A 21,128-nucleotide genomic window follows, 5' to 3' on the forward strand; every position below is an offset into this window, starting at 1 on the left:
ACCTCGAGTTCATATAATCCCCATTCCACAACCAACTACGGGGAAAACCACGTTGATGATACCTCCAGGGCATATCCTCTTCTTCCCAATTCCGTCGCATCCTTTGTTTCTTCTGATTATATCGTTGCAACTGGTTTTCATCATTATCAAACCTTGTACAATGTCCATGAACTCCAGTACAATTAGTATAATCTCCACCAACTCTACTACTACTAGAAGAAAAATCTGCATCCATCATACTAGTATTAGTAGTATCTCCATCGATCATGGTACAATCTCCATCGACCACACTAGTATTGGTAGAATCTGCGACCATAGTAGTATCGGTAGAATCTCTATCTCCATTGATTGTACTAGTATTGTTAGAGTCCACGTCTCCAATATTAGTTGTCGTAGTATTGTTAGAATCCACATCTCCAATATTGATTGCATCAGTATTGGTAGAATCCACATCTCCACGAACAATTGTACCAGTGGTGGAGCTACTCTCAGCTGGTGTTGCCACATGTTTCTTGACTGCTCGGAAAAGCTTCTTAGCAAAAGAACCATTACATCCCAAGCTGTCATAGTGTACGAATGTATTTGATTTTCTGTAGTAAACCAGCAAGCTCCAATGGCTTCCTCCGTCGTTCCTGCCGGCATCTAGGTTGTTATTCACCGTAAACATTACAACCTGCTTGCTATCTACTTTGTTGGACTCCGCAAAGTCTTTGACATGGGAGTCATCCCCAAAATCCTGCTGCAGAAAGAATGAGAGGGCAGGCGAAACCAGAAGGATGTCATCTCGGAACGACTCATGGGATTGAAGGAGGGCATTAGAAATATGGAGGAAGTAGAATTCGATGATGATGTCGTTTAGAAAGCGAGGGCCTTTAAGAATATGAAGCTCTCTGTTTGTCACCAGGACATTCTCGTACTGCAAGACCTTCTTGTTGGCCTCCTCCTCGGTCATAAAGATATACATACCTACAGCTAGGGTTACAATTAAATCTCAGAGGATAACTAGGTATTTATAAAATCCTAATTAATCTAAGGGAAATCTAATCCTAATTGGATACAGAAAACTAGGTTGAAAATTCATGTGCATTAGTTGTATAACTCATGCCAACATATTATCGATTTTCAAATCAAGAATAATACAATCACTGATTACTAATAGGCTAATTATATAACATATACCTTATTGAGAGAAGTAAGCTGGGCGTTGTAATCTCCAGTAGAATCAAGGACGCCAAGAAAGCTATTTAGGGTTTGATAGGTTTTTCGTTTTTGGGAAATTTTTGATAAGTTCGATGCAGGTTTAATATGGTTTTGTTGTGTTTCCCTACCAGAGCAGACTAGGAGAGATTGATTCCTAGCGGGATTTTGTTTCCTTTTATTTTTAAATAGAATTAACCTTCCCTTATGATGCCTTGCTAGTCTTTAGTTTCTGGCTTTTTTTTTTTTTTTTTTTAACTTGCCTTGCCTCCCAACTCCCAAGTATTGCTACTTTCTCAGTTACTTCCCTTTTACAGTGGTACAATTTACTAGGTGTGTTTGTATCAAGCAAATACTCAAAGGATTAGAACTTAGCAATGAAGTTACTTGTGGTGAGTGTAACTTTATGAATGACAGATGTCAAGGAAAAAGAAAAGTTAGAACTAAGAGATATTCTTATAGTATTATTTGTCGAACAAAGGGCCAATTGGTTTATTTGATTAAAAACAAAAATAGCTAACTAAAAGCCCTAGATTTTTTTTTTTTTTTTTTTGGGGAACACGTTTGAGGGAAATCGAACGCTGATATAATATAATCATAACCCAATACCCACCCTTCCTTACCACTAGGGCTATAACCCTAGAAAACATTGTTTCATTTTAGGGAGCAATGAACTATTATTTTCTTTTAGAAGTAAAATTTATGGGCAAAACCCAGACTGAACTAGCAATTTCAGTCTGCAATTACTTCAAGCAAATGAAAATGGATTCAACAACTTTTGACAAATAATGCTGCGAAGGAAACATAATACAGTAAATGTGGGAGGTCTCCTGTGACACCAGAAATGCTAAATCCAGTATCATTTCTACTTACAATCACACACATTCGACTCATTTGGAAACATCAAAGCAGCTGTCAACATATAAGATAAACAATAGCTGCTCATCATAAATTTAAAGGCTCTTGGACATGTGATTTTGAGTTCACAAAATGGTCAATACTATACCCACATCAACTAGTCTCCATTGGTACTTCCCCAAATTCAGGTTTTTCTTTATTGCCATCATTTTGTTCAATTTGTTCCACGTTCATGGTCTCTGCATCAATGTCATTAGTATCGGCTTCAGGTTTAGGGGATGCGACGGTTGGAGGAGTCAAGACCTCTGCAACCAGCTCTACTAGCTCATCAGCATTATCCTCCACGATCTGTGAAACATCATAGAAGATAAACAAATTGTGCAAATAAGTTCACATGTTCGTAACTTACACATAATTAACATTATATCAAGGGCATTCAAAATATATAAGGTTCGCTGCACCAGGTCCTTGGCAACAGATTGCCTTAGATCTACAACAAGAAGGAAAACACACTACGCCATTCAATGGTCCTTTTTGGGAAGACAGCTATTCCTTATAGACATTGGACACTGACAGCCATAGACTTCACCAATTATCATGTTAGTAAGGAGAAGAGCACACTGGTCACAGGACACAGGGTCGATCATGTTCTGATATCAATGGGTTATACCAACAGTTATGCGAGAATTTAAATAAGTGAATCCAGGGTCAAGAAATAGAAGATACAACATTCCACTCTTCAGTTTTCTTTAAGCAAAAGTTGCTATAAAGTTCTAAACTATTTTCTCAATCCCAGTCTAATACAGTGCCTACTCCACCCACAATGCAGGGTATAAAGACAAACTCAATTACAGCAGATAAGTCACGACATAAACCCAATAGAAGAGCCTCACCAGGAGAGATGATACAAGATTATGAATTTAAGGAAAAAACGAAAAAAACACAGAGAAAAGCTCAAATAATGATGAACAGCGAAGTAGAAGCAAATAGTAATAACACACCGCATATATTTCAACCACTGAAGCTGGCCTAGTGTTAATAATATTGAGGATCTTATCATTCCCAAGGTCATATTGTCTACACTTCTCCTTGAACTCTTCAACACTCTCTCTTGTGTGAGTACCAGCAGGAGTATCAACCAAATAATCGAAAACCTAAACAACGCAAATCAACCATACATCACTTTCTCACTACAATGTGGAATTAAGAATACAATATAGGTGATAAAAAAAAAAATTCCATCACAACCTTATACTCCGATTGTGTAACTCTTGCCACCCGTGATAGATCATTCTTTGAGGCCCCTTTAGATTTTAGGAATTCGAGCACTTCAAAATTGTCAAGTGCTCCGACATCAGTCTTTAGTCTGCAAGAAGTTGTAAAATTTGAAACTCATAAAATCCTCCCGCCAATAAGTGGTTAAAAGAAACTTTAAATAATAGCTAAATGCAGTCATTCATAGAACCTGATTGGAAGTAAATAAAAACCAATAGTAATAAAAACCAAACATAGAAATTTAAGACATACATCTTCATTTCACCAAGATCAGAGCCTGAGACCAATATCCAACTATAGCAAAACAGGGTGTTCCGAATATCCGCAACGAGTCAGAACTCAGACGGTTTTTTGTTTTAATCTGTTTCAACAATAAAATTAAAAGTAAAAGTAAAGTAACCAAAATCTAAATCAGCTAAAGGAAAAGCTAAACACAATGCCTATCTTAACAAAAATAAATAAAATTATAGAGACCAAACCAAGCCTAAGATTTTCATTTTATAGAAACTGATAGGTGTCCAGTGTGATAAATATCATCAAATTAGGTACCTATATACCCTAAGAGCTCGTTGGTCACATCACAGTATCGAGAACTGGAAATTTGAATACGCTATATTGTCCTCAGTACAGTGAATGAAGAGAAGATAGATTAAGCAATGGGTAAATTGTACTGTGAATGATGCTACTCATCGTGCTTTTAACAAGTTCAAAATGCCAGTACCACTCTCCTACTGGCTAGAGGATTCTAAAATAATATATAATTTTCGTGCTCCCATCGCACAAATCAGGAAATCAATTGTAGAAATGGTTCCACCACTACACCACTGAAAACCGATCACCACTCATGTACTCAAATAGCAACAGAAAGCAAGTAAACACCAAGCAAGAGACTTTAACAAATATAGTAAACAAAATCATAAAGCAAGAGACTTTAAAAAGTAAATCACTATTTCCACATCTATAAAGCTAGTTATTAAAAAGACCAATGAGAATAGAATATGGATGAAACTTGAAATCAGAAAATTGATGACAAACTAAATGTCGATAGAAAAGAAGTATTCTGAAAACAATTAAAAAATTAAAAATAGTGAGCCACAGCCGTAGCGACAAAGTGCTGAATATAGGAGCAGCAAAAGCTACCTTTCCCAATTTTAAACCCAAGGAACAACAGGCTTAAAACTAAAACCAACAGAACCAAAATAATTCTTCTAAACAAATAGGGAGTCTGCAATGAAACTCTCTGGCATACAAAGAGAAGTACCTTTCTTTTAACATTCGGTGCCGATTTAAAATTGTCATTTGCAAAACAGATGGGATTTAGCAGAAAACCTAAACTCTCAAGAATAAGTGCCGGAAGAAAACAAAACAGGGTTCAGTGAGCACTTGCTTAATCTTGCTAGTCAGAAGCTAACATATGTGAAACTTACAGACAAAACTAACAAAACTGAACCAATCCCAATCCAAATTCATATATGAAATACTTTGCTATTTGACAGTAATTCTCACAACCTAAAGACCGTGCTATTAAACAAAGTATAATCAACAAGAACATAATAACAAGTACCCTACTTCAGAGAAAAGATAGAAAGCACTCAAACAACACAAAACAACAGATAATAATTGAATCAGTACAAGATCAAGGCTGATTTCAAAAGCTAACAATAAACCCAAGAGCTCCTTTAACAATCATTATACCGAAACCAAAACCCAAAACAGTTCAATTGATACAGAGCATAAACAACATAGTACCAATACAATATAATTGATAAGCATCGTGCAAAGAGCACCCAAACTAAAAATCAACAAATTCAGTAAGTTCCCATGACATCAAACAACCAACAGAACCCTTTATCGATACCAAACTCTCACATTCCATGTTAACAGCAGCAAGGCAGTGGATATAAAGGAAATAAAACAATTAACAAAGTAGAGAAGTCACTCACAGTAAAGCAAGACAAGGATAGATACAAAACAACCCAGACGAAAACCCATCACTTCTGAAAACTTCCTCCCTTGGCCTTCCCACAATTCAGTTTCAAGAGCAGGAAATCAAACTCTCATTCTCATTCCTTCATCTTTCTTCTTCTTCTTCTAAAATTCAATCGAAGCTCTCACACAATTCTATAGCTTCACTCTCCTCCAATTTAGAAATACCTAAAATTCGCAGCCTTTGAGAAAAGCCCCAAACTCTCTACTTCTCGTTCCTCTTTCTTTTTCAAATAGTTGCGCTCCCCTCCCCTCTGTTTTCTTTCTTCTTCCTTTGCACCTCACCTCTGATCTCCCCCTTCTTTTCTTTCTTCTTCTTTTTCTTTTCCCGTCTCCTCCTCTCTTCTTTCTTTGCTTTTTTTTTTTTTTCCTCTTCTCGTCAGCCCTCTAAAGCTGAAATCTTATCCTCTTCATTTAAAACCCAATACCCAAAAACAAACCAATAAAAGAAATAAACTCAAGAACAATTAATATAAGTAAATGAAAAACTGAAATATAAAAACAAGTAAAACAAAAGCACCCACAACTATATAAGTAAAAGAAATAAATCTTTAATTGCTTGAACAAAAATGTAAACCCAATTGAAAAGATAAATTGGATTCGGGATATCACACTGATAATGGCTAATTGGCTAGTGTGGTAACCCATTTGGGGATGGCCTAAATACACTAAATTCCGTCAACAAGCTTCCAGTTGTTCTGTAAGTTCAACTTTCTGTTTAACTAAATCCCCATCTACAGAAGGAAACAGAGACTAATCCACAAAACAATTCAAGATTAAATCCACTGTAATGTTCTGATAAGCTAGCTAAGAGCCCAAGAGAGAGTTTAAGTAAACCTGAGCAAAAAACAGGGTAAAGGACAAAAGTTGATAGGCACTAGAACAGCTTGGTAAATTCATAAGCTAATACTATGAGGAACGGGAATAAATTGCAGAAAAAGAAAAAATAGAAATTGCAGAACCAAAAAGTAGAGAATAGTATATACAAATATAAACAAGACAATTCTTTTCAATACCCACCTCCAGACTCCTCTATATCAAGCAATGTTCTAAAAGTCACTAAACGCTAGTCGAGCGGTGACCAGGAGCCTAGTGCCTAGGGAACTAGGCGGGCGTGTAGAAGGTTTTTATTTTTATAGCACTTAACTATATAAATAAAGTAATAAGTTCCATTCCGTTAAACCTAGCCATATGAACATTTGACAACCCAATCAACCCCTTTAAAACTAGCCACATGGAAAATTGGCATTCAAGCAAATGAATACAAGACCAGAGATACCTCATATTCATAAACAAGTTCCATTCCAATACTACTCACATATAAACCATTAATCCAAAAGGCTCTCACAGCAAAAGGAGGGCAGCCTGCTTCGAACGCTTTTGGGAATATATAACATTGTCTGAAGCAATCTAACGGCATTGCTTAAATCACTTTTAAAACAATCCATGTTGCTCGTAACTGGTAGTTATGGATCGGAATGGAACCAAGACAGAATGAGATGCGTAAAAGAAAACAACTCAACTTTGAAGAGATAAAAACATAGTTCTATTAGCAGTTAACAATACCAACAAAAGCAAAATGGGATTCCTCGACAGCACACCAATGCGACAGAAGCTGGAGCAATGTTGAGTACAGAGCATACCAGCTACTGAAGCAAGGCATATTGTAAATACTAAAAACAGAATATAAAGAAAATAACTGAAAAACTATGAACAATTGCATTAGTGCATGGTTACAACATTAGGCATATCAGAGTTAACTCAATTAAGAACGAAGGAACTGAATGAATTCAGCTGCCCATTATTGAATAAATTCTAAACAATCACCAATTCAGGCTACTCAGCAAGTCATCAACCCATCAGTTCTAAAATCAAACGGGAGAAATTCAGAGACAATATCATAACAACATTAGAAACTCAAGAGAGAAAGGAAATAGAGGAAGGAGTATAAGACCCAGAAGAAGTAAATACCTCTTTATCAATTTAAGATAGTTGGGTTGGACTTGGAGAGTGAAATTGTGAGAAGAGGGGTGGCGCCGTGGCGGAGACTGCCGAGCTAAAGCTTAAGATATTTTCTCTTTTTGGGTCTGATAAATTTCATTCCTGGGGTTTAAAGAGGGTTTAGTAAAACCCAATACACCTCGCGCTTCAAAAGCCCAAGGTTTTATAAAGTCCTACTCTCAATAGAGGCGAGCGAGTCGAGCGTGTTCACCAGATCAGTAATTGATTGCCTAACTATAGTTGGATTTACATCTAATAGTGAAAAAAATTGTTTTTAAATTAAGATGTTTTGTTCTTAATTATTAAATTTACATCAAACAGTGATTGAGTATAGTTTTTTTTTTTTTTGTCAATAATTGACCAGGTGAACTATGCGAATGAATGATATGAGAGTTGAACAAAATTTAGTCTAAATGACCACATGTATTTTTAGTTCAATCTTAGAGCCTTCAAATTCATAATCACAAGGCTTAGAGGTTAATAAAACACACAACTATATTCATGTGTATCAGGTACATTTTGTCAAAAAAAGAAATACTACATACATAATCAAACCATTTGAGTTTCACAAAAAGAATTCAACAGTTTGAAGCTCAATTGGTGCAGCCTCATGCCCTCCTTCTCTTATAGCCATTAGTTCACTCATATCCCCTCCCAAATAGGCTTTAACGAAAGCAACCACAACTCCTCCAACAAATTTTCTCATGGGTTCCCTAGACTTGCCATTTTTGCACAAACAATATGTAGCCTTCCCTCTAATTCCCTTTGTCTCATCATCAAGCATATCAAGATGCCCATAATCCTTGGCCACAAAGTAACAAGCCGGTTTTCGACACTCTTTGAAGAACTCCTCATGGTTAACACCCTTTGGAGCACAGGCAGGGAATAGAGGGTTTCTCTTCACTTCACCCAAACCAGTACCAATCACCATCACTGCCATGTCATCGAGATCGAAAGAATGAGGGACATAGGTTAGTACTGGTGGAGGGGTCTGTTTCCCTGTGTCCATTCCATCAACCGGGTCTATGCCTATTAAGGCTGAAAATTTCAAGCTAGTAGTGATGCCTTCTTTCCCTAATGCTAGAGCAAAAGAAACTTTGCCTCCGCGGCTGTGGCCGGCGAGTGCTAGCTTGTTTAGATTTGCTTGAACATGGGGTGGAAGCAAGGATTGAAGTCCTTCTGATAACCAGTTTGTTATTGCAGCTGTGGACTTGATCTCATCACTTGTATCTGATCCAGCTATTGTATACAACTGTTCAACCACATAGAGTATTTACTTATCAGTAACCAGTAACCAGTTTTGGTCTAGAATATTGCTACATGTAACATCATAATGTGAACACAGGCCTTCTAGTTTGTAGAGGACGAAGGAAAAATAGAGATTTTTGGACTTGTATGACCAATTGACCACAGATTAAAAGGACAGTATTTAGAGCCAAGCATTTTTGACAAGGAATATTGAGCCACTTGGTTCTTTTCAGTTCATACAATACCAACTGAACATTTCCATATGATACTTAATTCTGCCTTCAATAATTTGTTTAGTGAAAAAGAAAGCACATTCCATTATTTTGCTTCTTGTATTACCTTAAAGAACCTAAAAGCCTCTATCTTGCAGAGTAAGGCAATCATTAATAATTGAGAGTGACTTGAAGGAAAATTGGATATGAACACTGTCTGCATATGAGCCACTGTTGCTAGACAAAGCATAGGAATCTAAAACCTTTAACTAAAAAAAAAAAATACAAAGAAAGAGATATATTATTCAAATCACACGCGAACTTCGCAAACCAACAAAGAAGTGCAGAATGAAGATGAAGGTTTAAAAACTTAGTTAGGAATGTGCAAACCAAGTTTGTAAGCTTTTGATACCAATTTCAGCAACCACCCGACTCAAAAAGCTTAAGAGGATGACGAACCGACAATATCAATCAAAAGCTAACAATAATAATGCAAAGCACATTAGGCGACTCTAACGACTACCTCACCACTTAGATGGTAAAAATCTAAACCCCAATCAATATATAATTGGCAAGGCAATATATATGCTAATTGATTATTCATGTCTGACTGAAACTGAAGTCACGGAATTGAACAAAACTGTGAAGAACTGTGAAGTGTTCACATCATTAAGTTGAGAGAGAGAGAGAGAGAGAGAGTATTAGCCTGAGGAGCAATGACGATGAAGCCATGAGAAGCAACGTGTTGGATAAGCTGAGAGTAGAAAGAGTTGGAGAGAAGGAAACCATGGAGGAGAAGCAGCACTGGGAACTCTCCAGCTTCACAAGGCAAGCCAATCAAAAGCGGTTTCGGAGGCGGGACCGAAACACTTGAAGAAGACTTGGTGCTGCAGCATCGACTAGACTCTGCTGCCTCAACTGTTTGGAGTTCTACCCTGTACTTTCCAAGCTCAAAAACATTTGAACAAGATGAAGTAGACATGACTTGTCTTTCAGTGGAATTGGAGCATAAATATCAAAGGATAAGTTACATTGGTCTTTTGAGTAGTGGTATTTATAGCCCCACTTGTGACGACGGGAAAGTTTGTCTGAGATATTTACAATGCAAAATCTTGGTTTGGTATGGATGGAGTTTCAAGGCCTAACATGATGTCTATTTTTGGGTCTTGAGGCCTAACATATTGTCAATGACATTGAACTACTATTCCATACAAGTTGGATATTCATACGTACCCAATTATTGTGTGCCTAAATTCGGAACTGCCGCACAGTGTCCAATTCTATTGGGCCAACTAAAACACACCCAAAGATTCAATGTATTTCGTCAGTGGTAGAGAAAATTAGGTTTTTTTTTTTTTTTTTTTGATTAAGTCCACGGGGCGAGATAATATATTCATCACAAGTCAGAATAGGTCGTTATATACCCTTCCGTTGCCATTTATAGTCTTATAGATAGACAAGAAGATAGTGGTAGTAACCACAGTGGTAAATAGAAATAGACATATTCATTATACATTTAAATACGTAGAGGTAGCTGAGATCCTCTTTTGGTATTACGCCGGAGACACTAGAGATCTAGGTTCCTAAGGAACATTATTGTAATTAGACAAAAAAACTAAAAACATAGTGTCTTAACACGGAACAATAAATTCGTACGATTGTGTCTTAATTCAATCGTCAAATAGAATTTCGCGTGGCCTAAAAATGGAGAAAATTCTAAACCCTAGCCGCTTCGGCATTGGGTCCCAACATCGGAGTAAGTCGCCGACCCTAAGCGGAATAATCCTCTCCCCAACGAGTAGCTTGTGCGTAGCTTTCCAACGTCAACCATGTTTGACGAACACCCGATCAGATCTGCAACATTCCGGGGTGCGAATGGTCTTGCACCTCTCCGAGAACAGCCCTTGTTGGAGTGAGTTCATTAGGGAGAACAATTTGCGGCCGGCGATCAGTTGGAAAATCCGACCGGCGAGGGGACGCCTCAAAGCCCTGTGTGGATGTGGTGATTCTGATGAGTCACTAGCTATTCCGACAGCCGCTGGGTGGAGATTGAGGCTTGGGTTGCAGAGGATGACCGTCTCTGGTTGGGCTATGATGCAAGAATGGCTTGGGCGAGATGTCCAACACAAAGTGCAGTGAGATCTTCGATCAAAGAAAGTGGCGGCGGCAAGATACTCGGATCTCAATTCTAAGATGGTTACGGCGATGATTGTCGTGCACCGCTCTACAAGTGCGACCATGGCGTCGAGTTCGGCGGTGGGGAAAACAGGTCACGTCAAAGAGGCAATCTGGTTTGAGGACCTGGCTGCGAGCAGTTCTGCAGTAGGTGGACAATGGACGACGGCAGCGTCATCCATGATGGGCAACGAGGCAGAAGTGGGGGTGCCCAGATCATTTTGGTGGCCCGAATTAGTCTGGGTGCCCAAATCAAAGGGGTTTGGGGTGTTCACTGCTGATAAGAGTACCCTTTGGTTGTGGGCTCTTTGGTGGACCAAACTGTTGGGCTCGGGTTCTTCAGGGTTTCGGCTTTGGGATCCAGGAGGATCGACTCAGAAAATCACTTCTACATTCCTTCCAAACCTCCTAGCCCAAGTGTTATGGGCAAGGAGAAAATTTAGTTTAGTTTTATTTCTGAACTTTGCCTAATTGCTATGTATTAATTTTCATAGTTCTTAGGCTCGCTGAATAAGTGAGCACTAGTTGTCTAATGGGTGGTGCTAGCATACCACGTCCTAAACTTGCCCTTGAGTTTGGCAAGGGAAGGTATGTATCCGTGGCATTCTGGCTTGAGAAGAATGAATTACTTGGTTCAAAAAAAAAAAAATTCAATCGTCAAATAGTTAAGAAAATAAAGCTTATTTATTCATTGAAATTAACGAGAGCGAAAGAATTGCAATAGGTCCCATAATATAATTATCCAATCTCCGTTATTTCTTTAAATATTAGTATAAAGGTATACTAAATGAAATTAAAAACATTACCTTTTTTTTTTTGAAAGGAAAAACTTTACCTTTTTTACATTAAAGAAATTCTTCTATGCACTAACGATGCAAGTGAATCATCAGATCCAACAGATTTCAACCGTTGATATTTATATGTAATTTTATTTATAATAACAAAAAAATGTACTTGATGTTATCCAACTGTATAATTCTGTTGGTGCAAGTGCACGTCCATATACTGATTACTCTCTCATACATTAAAAGAACATAGTGGAATACGTAGCTTAACAGACTGGAGACTTGTCTTGATCATTTCCTATAGGGAAGTTCTATTCATACCTCCTAAAATTGTATTTAGACCTCCAACAATTTTTGGAAGTTTTTAAATCCAGCTTTGCCCTTCTAAAAAATGAACAAAATGAAAGATAAAAAAAAATTAAATAAAATCTGCACCTTCTCTTCTCCCCCCTTTCCCCCTCCCTCATTCTCTTACAACCATACATGAGGATTATTGGGCAACTTTGATTAAGGTAGAATGTTAAAGATTGTAAAATGGAATAAAGGACAAAAAATATAGAGAAGACAATCGAGAAAATAATGATCGAAAAGCAATTTCTATTTCCTATTCTTTTTGTTTCTTTCTAGTTTGGCTTAATTGCTTCACTTCATGGAGTTGATCGTTAATTGTTATCTTGGTCTCTTTTTATGGTTTTTTTTTTTTTTTTTTTTTTTCTGCTAGAGTAGACTATGTTGCTAGCTTGATTTGGGTTTAGGGAAATTGATTTTGATAATAGTCCTCCTGTGGTATTGTAAATTGCACGTTTTATTAAGATATAGGAGTTTCATAAGAGTATCCAAGCTTACAAGGTGAATGGTGTTAAGTTATGGCTATGAACTGAGTTTTAAGTGATGAAAAAAAAGATATTACTAGTAGATTTGTATTGGAAAAAATTGTGTGGTTACAAGAAATGGCAAGATTGGAAGTTTTGTGTAAATATTAGAAGGGGAGGTCCAAATACCAATTTAGGAGGTATGAATAGAAGCTCTCTTTCCTATAACATGCTCATGAATTGAAATCTCCATATTTCTAAACTCTTGTACCTTGAGATTTTAGCTTCGAGCGTGTATGTCAATTTAATAATATGTAACGCTTGATTTTTCACGGTACTAGAAAAATATGTTATTAAACTTGAAACACATATATCTCTATACACTAATTCAAGCTCTTAAGTAACTACCATCCAAAAATTAGACAATGGATATCTTCGCATCCTCAATAAGTTTGGCATTTATGCTTAAGAAAGAAAATACTTGCTACGCGCTTCTCACTTGGTAGAAAAAACTAAAATGATACATATTTACCATGTATAGATAGTACGCGTCCGCTAATGTTACGTGGGAGCAGCAATATATAGGTAAAAAAAAGACTCACTGAGTGGTTTGATGGTAGTATTGAAAAATTTCTCTAGTAGAAAAGTTTAGAAAAGATAAGACTCATAATCAAAACCGTGTAGCCTAGAGTAAATTTTTTCCACACATTCCTACGCTTTTTTCTCCCGTCGATCAATTCTCATACAAAAGGCAAATCCGTCGTCATAATTCCTAGACCTCTATAGCTATTACAATCTAATATCCCTTGGGGTCTCTATCTCTTCTCCGTCTGTGTTAATTGCATAGATCAATCTTAATCAATGGGTTTACCACAGTTCATGAAGAGTACCGACGTAGAGGCCCAAAAAAATGGCCAACTTTACCCTAATCAGATGGAGACGCCTCAGCTCCGCTGGGCCTTCATCCGCAAGGTTTACAGCATTATCTGCTGCCAGCTGGCTCTCACCGTCGCAGTCGCCGCCGTCGTGGTCACCGTCAAAGAGATTTCCAAGTTCTTCCATACGTTAGAAGGACTAATCACCTTCGTATGCCTCATTATCCTTACCGTAGCCAGTAAGTTCATGTCACATTTTTCATTTCCTCAACAATAATTGATTATCAATATTGAGGTTTTCAGTTTCTTGATTTGTGGTGTTGTTTGTTGGTGCAGTTGCTATTTCGTTGTGGTGGTTGCATAACAAGCATCCTTGGAATTATTTGCTGCTTATTTTGTTTACCTTTGCTGAGGCGATTGTGATCGGGGTCTGTTGTTCATATAAACAAGGTAAACAAGAATTTCGGTTAACATAACTTGTCAAATTGTTTTTTTTTTTTTTTTCTTCTAAAGAAGAATTAAAATTACAACCTTGACCCTCTCATATAACTCTTCAAATTGTTGATTCTAGTTATGTGAGTGTGAATAGAAAATTAAAATTGTCATAAAAGTGCATGATTTAAATATGTGTATTGATCTTCACGATTTGTTTATCTGCAATGGTAATAAATATATTAATGACGCAAATGTCACTATTAAATATTAATCCTCCCTCGTTACAAGGAGGAAGAGAGGGAGGAGATGAGAAAGTTGACAAGTTATCAACAATGGATATATCTGCCATCCCTAATTCGTAAGAAAAGAAAGTGAATTTTTCCATTTTTTCGGAGTCTCAAAAGGGGCGTGGAAAATATAAATTATATGTATGCAAGTCTTTGACATGGATTATGTAGTAACTAATTTAGAATTTTGGAGTGACTGTTTAAGTTTTGTTGGTAACAGGGAAGGTTGTCATGCTGGCTGTGATTCTGACGCTGACGGTGGTTGTTGGCTTAACTGCATACACATTCTGGGCAGTCAAAAGAGGAGCGGATTTCGCCTTCCTTGGACCATTTTTATTCGCTGCATCGCTCATGCTTTTCACTTTTGCCCTCATTCAGGTAATTACACCGGTAGCATTTTGTTAGAAGCACATTTTAATTTGGAAATGCCCAAGTACTTAAGTAAATGCACGTAATAATGCTTCCTCTGATCGAGAAAGCATCTATGATCTGCTCTCCCAAAGAACTTTTCCAGAATCACAAAATGCACATGTATGTATAACTGTCTGCAAGACAATCTTCCTCCCTCCCATTTTGGTTTAGGCATGAAGCTACTAAGCATGTCCATATGTTTTGTGGTTTTCCTTGAAAGTTTGGGAACAAGTTGTTCGAGGAGCTGCCTTAAACAGCAAGCTCCGGCACCATGAATGCGTGTTTGACTGCGGCATTTCTAGCTCTTTTCTTAGGTTTATGTTTAGTTCAATCAGCTCTTGATTAATCTAATTGTCCGTCTAATATGGTGTTTGCAATGGATTACATTTACAACAGATTTTCTTACCTATGGGGCCGTTATCGAAGACTATATTTGCAGCCTTGTCAGGGATTCTGGCCTGTGCTTATATTGTATACGACACAGACAACATCATCAAGCGCCTGAGCTACGATGAGTACATCATGGGAGCTCTCAATATATATACCGATATTGTCATGCTGTTTCTGTCTATTCTACGTTTGCTCGGTTAATGAGTTAATTACCACTGCAGAGTAAATATCAGTTACCAGTACAGAGTAATGTCAAGAGTAGATCCTAACTTCAGTAATTCTCTCATCTCATCACCCTATCTAATTGCTGTAACATCCCTTGCTCGGTGTAATCATACCATGGCACTATGCAGACATTTTTGCAATAATAGCTGATTTCAATTGCATTCAGTTTATTGTACATGCTTCTTTCTCTTTAAACATCTATGGCAAAATTTCCATCGCTCTATGATTAGCTTTACTAGTGAGTGAGTACAATATGAGAAAATGAGTTGGGACTAGAATAAGTTCAAAACCGCCCACTTTTTAGTACCAAAAACTCGGTTGTATTCTATATGCTGTACTCCGCCCATAATCTTGCAGTCTTCTTCTACAAGACTAGACCAGATACCATTGTTTTGCTCAAATGATGCTTCTCTATGCAATCCAGTATTGTATTAGAAATACAAAATCGAGAGTAACAAGCGAAAAACTAGTCCATCTAGTTCGATTCAGGCATCATCTAAACAACTGGCACTAAGCGACTCTATCTATGTCGACTAAAAAGAAATGAAATCTAATGCTGTTGTTATCATGGAAAGCAGCGTTCGTGTCAACTATATGGCCTCCGGCACAGGATCTTGATAAATCTAAAGACTAACGAGGCCATTTATATTTGTATACAATACCCAGGTTTAAGAGCAGACAATCGTCTTTACCACTAGTTTATTTCAAGCACATTCTCTGAATCAGCCTCTTATTCCCCTTTCAGCCAATTAAATTAAATATTTCTGAAGCCCTGCAACATTCCACTTAATCCAGACAAATTTACTTAATAAAGGGCAAGGATTACACACCAAGACAATCATAGATAGATCCACAGCATCTTATAAACCTCAAACAAAGTCCAAAACCCAGTAGGGGTCAAAAGCTAAAAACCCCACATGAGTAAACAAAACCACAAATCAGGACAACGTCTTTATATTCTATCTTGTTCTTTACTCAAACTGAGATTCTTTTCCATTCTTTTTTGACTGCCTTCAGTCCAAGATACCCCTTTTCTTTCCTCAACAGTGTCTTAAACAAGGACTTGAATCACATGGTGTTGCTACCTCATCTCATTCCAATCACTTTCTTTCCCACTAAAAAACAGAAAACCCAAAGTGGAGTCCAAAATATATATATTCCATCCACAATACTAAAGAAGACCAATTTGGATAGCTTATACCTTTAATTTAACCCTTTTTACAATAATAAGCACTGCCAAAATACCAAAAACATTCAACAGACGACGACTACTACTACTAATGCTGCTATTCAAACTCTATGCCTATTGTTCCTCTTTTCTGCAGCAATGGAGATTAGCCTTGAGACACCCTGAGTCCAAATGTCGTACTCCCTTTGGCTCCGGCACTCAAACTCCACCACCCCACGCAAAACCGTTTTCAGACCAAAGTAACGTCTGTGCTCCCCACCCTCGAGAAGGTGGCGACCGGGCCAGGCCGGCATATCTGTAATCACCTCCAGCACCACATCTGCAAAAATCAAAAGGAGATGGAATTAAAGATGAACCCTTTTGATCTGGTAGTGATACTGATAAGCTAGCTTTTGCAAATCCCAAGATACAGAAGCAGCAGACCCCCACCCCACACCTCCATTCTGCTCATCAAATTATTAGCCAAAGACAAAAGCAATTCACTCACTCTTTTTCTTTTTGGTGATGGTCCCAGCAACATGCCTGCTCTTCATCTTCAGCATAACCTGCACAAAAAGAAGCTCCAATCTAATTAAAGAGAACACAAAAAGAGAAAAGAGAGACTAGATCCAATTCTTTCATCATACTACTCTTCTTTTGCTGGGAACCTTTTGATCCCAACAGTTTCACACATTCATGACCAGAAAAGTTGTATTGATGCCCAAATAATTGATTCAATTAATGTTAAAAGAGAAGCAATTAATCAGACATGCTAGGAGCTTTACCTGACTGCTCCTGTTGATATAAACAGAAACAATTTTCCAATGAAGATCTCCTGCATTAATCATAACAAAGACAACACAATTAGTACTAAGTAACTTCACTCTACAGGAATTTAAGAACAATCTAAAGTGATCAATTTCCAATAGTCGCAGAATCATTTTAGTTCAAGTAAATTCACGCGAAAAGAAAGCATTTTCTTCATCAACAATGACAACAAAATTAGTACTCACTAGCTTTACTATACTGTAATTCAAAGACAGTTTAAAGTACACGTAGAATCGGTTTAGTTCATTTAAATGAACTCAGAAAATCAATTTTTTCCAACTTTGAATCTAGAGATGCATGCTCATACATCAATTTCAGTGAAGAAAAGTTACTGCCTGCAAAAATTTACCTTTGCGGGTGCGCTTCAGGAGCTCACAACCTTTGGCTAATAATTCTCTATTGCAAATGCCTAAGAAATTCTCCTCAGGAACAAGTTCACCACTGAAGCTACTGTTAGAATTACCATTACTGCCTCCATTTCCAGTTACAGCATTCCCTTTTTCGACAGGAATAACCGCCGCAATGTTCCAGACTTCCTTCAACGCCCTGGCCTTCAATGTTGCTGCACCACGCAATGCTGCAATCCCATACCACAAGCATCAAATGGCATTAGAATTATTCCACCAGACAAAATTTCCACTTTCCAATTATACCCAACAGCACAAAACAAAAATTAGCATTCTTTACCTGTTGCAGCACCGGCGGTAAGCGTCATGATATCCCCGGCAGACCTGACATTCACGGCGGAGCTAACAACCGAGTGAAGGTGCTCCCTTTCAGCACCCATGGCCTCAGCCGCCTCCACACATTGAGCAGCTACCAACGTGGCAGCAGAGGCCACTGCCATGTCGGTTTTAGCCATCTGCTCGTCTTTTCCAGACCCGGAAGTAGCTGCCGTGGCGGCAGCAATGGCGGCAATGGCAGAAGCCACCCCGGCGACAGACACAGCAGCATGGAGCTGTGCATTGTGAGCCCTCGCCTCCTCTTTCTTCTTCTCCCTCCTGTCCTTCAGCCACCTCCCCACCGTCTTACCTCCCGCAGCCACCGTAACTCCGCCGTTCGTGGCGGCTCTATATTGGTTGTTGAGGTGGTGATTGCTGGAGCGACAATACTGCAGAGAAAAAAGGACAAAATTTGTTTTGGGTCATCATCAATTGATTGAAAGACCCCAAATTTGGTATGAAACAGAACTCTTCAAAACCACCAAAACAGAGTGTGGATCATGAACAGTGTACTAATCACACGCCCACTTCTGGTTATGGGGGTCCATAACTCATTTACCCAAACCAGAGCAACACCAAGAACTGGGTCTACAAGTAGATATGGAGGTTAATAAATTTTCTGAAACAGATTTTGGTGTCATCCCACGCCGTGCGGATTGGAAACTGAATCGATCAGAACTTTGGGGGACCAATATGGATGGTGGGAGAAGAACAGAGAAGAGTGGTAGTTATGTAAATAAAAACAAAACGAACACTGTTTGCGTAAATGTTGAAGCTACAAGTCTACAACCATTCCAAATTTGATAAGCTAAAATCTTAAAATCTAGGTTGCATTGAAAACAGGAACGACACAACAATTGGTGATAGGGCGTTGGTTAGTGTGAAAGCTGAGGACTATGTTCGACCGGTTCTGAGTTTGCGTCAGGCTCTCACACTTTTCGTGCTCTAAACCCACAAGACACAACTGTCCTTGTCCTCTAGTCGTGTCCGTGTCATATTCCGGCCACCGTGGACGGTGGTTTCCGGCGAACGTGAAAAAACAAACAAAAAACAAAAAAAACTTAATAAACTCATACATGATCAGAAAACAATTGAAACAGACCTTGACGTCATCGTTTTCGGAAGGAGAGACCGGCGGGCTGTCGGTTAGGGAACCGTTGAGAGGGCCACTACTGTGAGAGAGCCTGCCTGAAGTTCTGGGAGACACCTCCTGCTGTAGTAGAGGAAAATTATCGGTAATTATTAGTAGAACAAGACCCGGAAATGGAAGGTTGACATTGCAAGTAAGAATGGGAGTTGTATTATTGTCACCCAAAAAACAAGAAAACGAGGCACATAAGAACCCACCGGAGCTCAGATACAAACACGAGAGAAAGGCCAAATAAAAAGTCACGGAAAGCTAAAAGAAAACAAAGAGAAAAACAAAAAGAAGCGAAGAGAGAGAATAGACCAGAAAATCGCAATCAGATTAAACAAAACAGAGCCAAAAACCACAGAACTGAGAAATCCGCAATATTGTCTCGACTCTGTTTCACTCTGCTTCTTAGAACTTACCGACTGTGACATGATACGCTCCATGACGAGCTGAGAAGTCTCGGAAGAAGCGAACGAAAATGGGTTGCCGGAGACGGCGGCGGCGTCCTCCAACTCGCCGGCCAAGTCCTCGGGAATAGCGGTGGTGTCAGAGTTGAGGTTGAGCTTGGAGAGCTGGCCCTGGGGTGGAGCCAAGGCTTTGGAGACTTCGAGAGCGGAGACGCTCCAGGAGCGGGAGAGGAACTCCATGGGCTCGCGGGGAGTCTCCGGGGGACGGAAGAGGGAGGAGTGGGCCGGGTCGGGTCGCCACTGCTCGGTCATGGGTTTAGTGGGAGAGAGTGAGTGGGTGGTTTTAATGGAAGAGGGGGGAAGGAAGTGAAGGGCTTTAAAGGAGAGTTCTATGCACAAATGGGGAGGTCGTGGCTTTATAGAGAGAGAGAAAAAGACAAGCGGCGGCATTGGCTTTTCTTTAAATTGGATATTCTTTTTCACTAAATTACAGCTTTGTAAAATGAAAAAAAATAATAAGAAGAAGAAGAGGGTATTTACATATTTTGTACCGAAATTTATATATACATTGCGTTTTGGAGTTTTAAATATGTTAAGATTATGCAAATATATAAACATAAAAATTAAAAATTAAAAAAAACAATTATGTATGAGAATCCAAAGTTACCTTAAGCCTTTTGTTGTCCTTTAAAGTTTAAAGTGAGTAAGTAATAAATATGAGACTATTTGGTTAGCAAAAACAACATTTTTTCAGTTTAAAGGTGTGATCTGAGTTGTCTATGTCAATACTAAAGCATTCTGTGTGTCCAAAATATTGTAAGTTTAGAGAAAACTGTTTTTAGGCGGGAAATTTCATATGATTCAATATATAGCTATGAAGAATGTATAGACCCAAAAGTTAACACCATGTAACCTATGGATTGAAGAACATAATGAGTGAAAGGTTTGTCCAAGTTTTTAGAGAGAATTCCACAAATGGTCACTCAACTATGACTCATTCGACACTTTGGTCACTCAAGTTTCAAATATATCACTTTGGTCACTCAATTATAACACTGTCAATCACTTTAGTCACCCAAAGAGTATTTTTTTTCTCATTTTAATCACTTTTCCCAATCATTCTAATACATATTTCTCAATTTTTCACAATTGGTTGGTTGAAAATATAATTAATATTGTGCCAAATAATTTTTTTTAATGAAAAAAATTAATAAAGTGACTAAAGTGATTGGCAGTTTAATAGTTGAGTGACCAAAGTGATATATTTGAAACTTTAGTGATCAAAGTGTCGAATGAGTTATAGTTGAGTGACCATTTGTGAAATTTTTCCTTAAGTTTTTATTAATAAAAAATATGTTATTTTGGAAAAGATCAAAAGGCAAAAGCTATTAATTATGACGCAAAAACTAAAATTTATGAGGCTAAAAACTTTAACTTTAACATGTTATTGTGTCAATTTTATTATTATAATATTTTGTAACTCTTTCAGAGTAAGCATGTTGTGAGTGAGTGAGTGAGTGTGACAGCAAGTGGAATTGGAAAACAGAGAAAGACACATGTTGCAAATCGGCCGCGTTGGGTATTTTACTGTACGATAAAGTTAAAATCGTATGGCTGGCAACTTTTGTCAGGCCAATCAGGAGTGAGTAGCAAGGCGGTTAATTTTATTTACGTGTGTAATAACTGCATTGACTTG

The 21,128-nt window shown here is 38.1% G+C and overlaps 4 protein-coding genes across 7 annotated transcripts; 1 reads left to right on the top strand and 3 right to left on the bottom strand.

The window, feature by feature from the left end:
• Positions 1-1,960: 1,960 nt before the first annotated feature.
• Positions 1,961-7,402, bottom strand: LOC133712670 (uncharacterized). 2 transcript variants are annotated; one of them, XM_062138780.1, is made up of 5 exons: positions 7,288-7,402; positions 3,583-3,691; positions 3,304-3,421; positions 3,057-3,209; positions 1,961-2,403 (listed from the first exon to the last, which is right to left on the bottom strand). In XM_062138780.1, the coding sequence occupies exons 2-5, from the start codon at positions 3,588-3,590 to the stop codon at positions 2,209-2,211; spliced, it is 474 nt and encodes a 157-aa protein (XP_061994764.1). In that variant the 5' UTR covers positions 3,591-3,691; positions 7,288-7,402; the 3' UTR covers positions 1,961-2,208. The 2 variants fall into 2 exon arrangements, with proteins under 2 accessions (XP_061994764.1, XP_061994765.1); XM_062138781.1 differs by lacking the exon at positions 7,288-7,402 and adding an exon at positions 5,274-5,656.
• A 392-nt stretch (positions 7,403-7,794) lies between these two features.
• Positions 7,795-9,832, bottom strand: LOC133712210 (chlorophyllase-2). The gene is made up of 2 exons (XM_062138328.1): positions 9,484-9,832; positions 7,795-8,569 (listed from the first exon to the last, which is right to left on the bottom strand). The coding sequence occupies exons 1-2, from the start codon at positions 9,757-9,759 to the stop codon at positions 7,883-7,885; spliced, it is 963 nt and encodes a 320-aa protein (XP_061994312.1). The 5' UTR covers positions 9,760-9,832; the 3' UTR covers positions 7,795-7,882.
• Positions 9,833-13,189: 3,357 nt separating this feature from the next.
• LOC133712220 (protein LIFEGUARD 4-like) lies at positions 13,190-15,337 on the top strand. Its single transcript, XM_062138338.1, has 4 exons — positions 13,190-13,663; positions 13,761-13,874; positions 14,367-14,524; positions 14,954-15,337. The coding sequence occupies exons 1-4, from the start codon at positions 13,411-13,413 to the stop codon at positions 15,146-15,148; spliced, it is 720 nt and encodes a 239-aa protein (XP_061994322.1). The 5' UTR covers positions 13,190-13,410; the 3' UTR covers positions 15,149-15,337.
• A 926-nt stretch (positions 15,338-16,263) lies between these two features.
• On the bottom strand, positions 16,264-19,827 carry LOC133710525 (VAN3-binding protein-like). 3 transcript variants are annotated; one of them, XM_062136613.1, is made up of 7 exons: positions 19,445-19,827; positions 18,993-19,100; positions 17,856-18,279; positions 17,518-17,745; positions 17,126-17,175; positions 16,849-16,906; positions 16,264-16,680 (listed from the first exon to the last, which is right to left on the bottom strand). In XM_062136613.1, the coding sequence occupies exons 1-7, from the start codon at positions 19,742-19,744 to the stop codon at positions 16,463-16,465; spliced, it is 1,386 nt and encodes a 461-aa protein (XP_061992597.1). In that variant the 5' UTR covers positions 19,745-19,827; the 3' UTR covers positions 16,264-16,462. The 3 variants fall into 3 exon arrangements, with proteins under 3 accessions (XP_061992597.1, XP_061992598.1, XP_061992599.1); XM_062136614.1 differs by lacking the exon at positions 18,993-19,100; XM_062136615.1 differs by lacking the exon at positions 16,264-16,680 and having other exon boundaries at positions 16,841-16,906; positions 18,993-19,103.
• Positions 19,828-21,128: the final 1,301 nt, after the last annotated feature.

Source organism: Rosa rugosa, chromosome 5, assembly GCF_958449725.1.
Source record: "Rosa rugosa chromosome 5, drRosRugo1.1, whole genome shotgun sequence".
NCBI classification, from domain to species: domain Eukaryota; kingdom Viridiplantae; phylum Streptophyta; class Magnoliopsida; order Rosales; family Rosaceae; genus Rosa; species Rosa rugosa.

Bases quoted from the DNA above. Each gene is read 5' to 3' on its own strand.
- LOC133712670 (XM_062138780.1), bottom strand. The intron at 3,210-3,303 runs GTTGTGATGGAA...TGCGTTGTTTAG, and splicing joins TTACACAATCGGAGTATAAG to GTTTTCGATTATTTGGTTGA. The intron at 2,404-3,056 runs GTGTGTTATTAC...GATGTTTCACAG, and splicing joins CAGTGGTTGAAATATATGCG to ATCGTGGAGGATAATGCTGA.
- LOC133712210 (XM_062138328.1), bottom strand. From the start codon at position 9,759: ATGTCTACTTCATCTTGTTCAAATGTTTTTGAGCTTGGAAAGTACAGG. The intron at 8,570-9,483 runs GCTAATACTCTC...GTGGTTGAACAG, and splicing joins TCATCGTCATTGCTCCTCAG to TTGTATACAATAGCTGGATC.
- LOC133712220 (XM_062138338.1), top strand. From the start codon at position 13,411: ATGGGTTTACCACAGTTCATGAAGAGTACCGACGTAGAGGCCCAAAAA. The intron at 13,875-14,366 runs GTAAACAAGAAT...TGTTGGTAACAG, and splicing joins CTGTTGTTCATATAAACAAG to GGAAGGTTGTCATGCTGGCT. The intron at 14,525-14,953 runs GTAATTACACCG...CATTTACAACAG, and splicing joins TCACTTTTGCCCTCATTCAG to ATTTTCTTACCTATGGGGCC.
- LOC133710525 (XM_062136613.1), bottom strand. From the start codon at position 19,744: ATGACCGAGCAGTGGCGACCCGACCCGGCCCACTCCTCCCTCTTCCGT. The intron at 17,746-17,855 runs GTAAAGAATGCT...ATGGGATTGCAG, and splicing joins TACCGCCGGTGCTGCAACAG to CATTGCGTGGTGCAGCAACA. The intron at 16,907-17,125 runs GTAAAGCTCCTA...CTTTTTGTGCAG, and splicing joins ATATCAACAGGAGCAGTCAG to GTTATGCTGAAGATGAAGAG.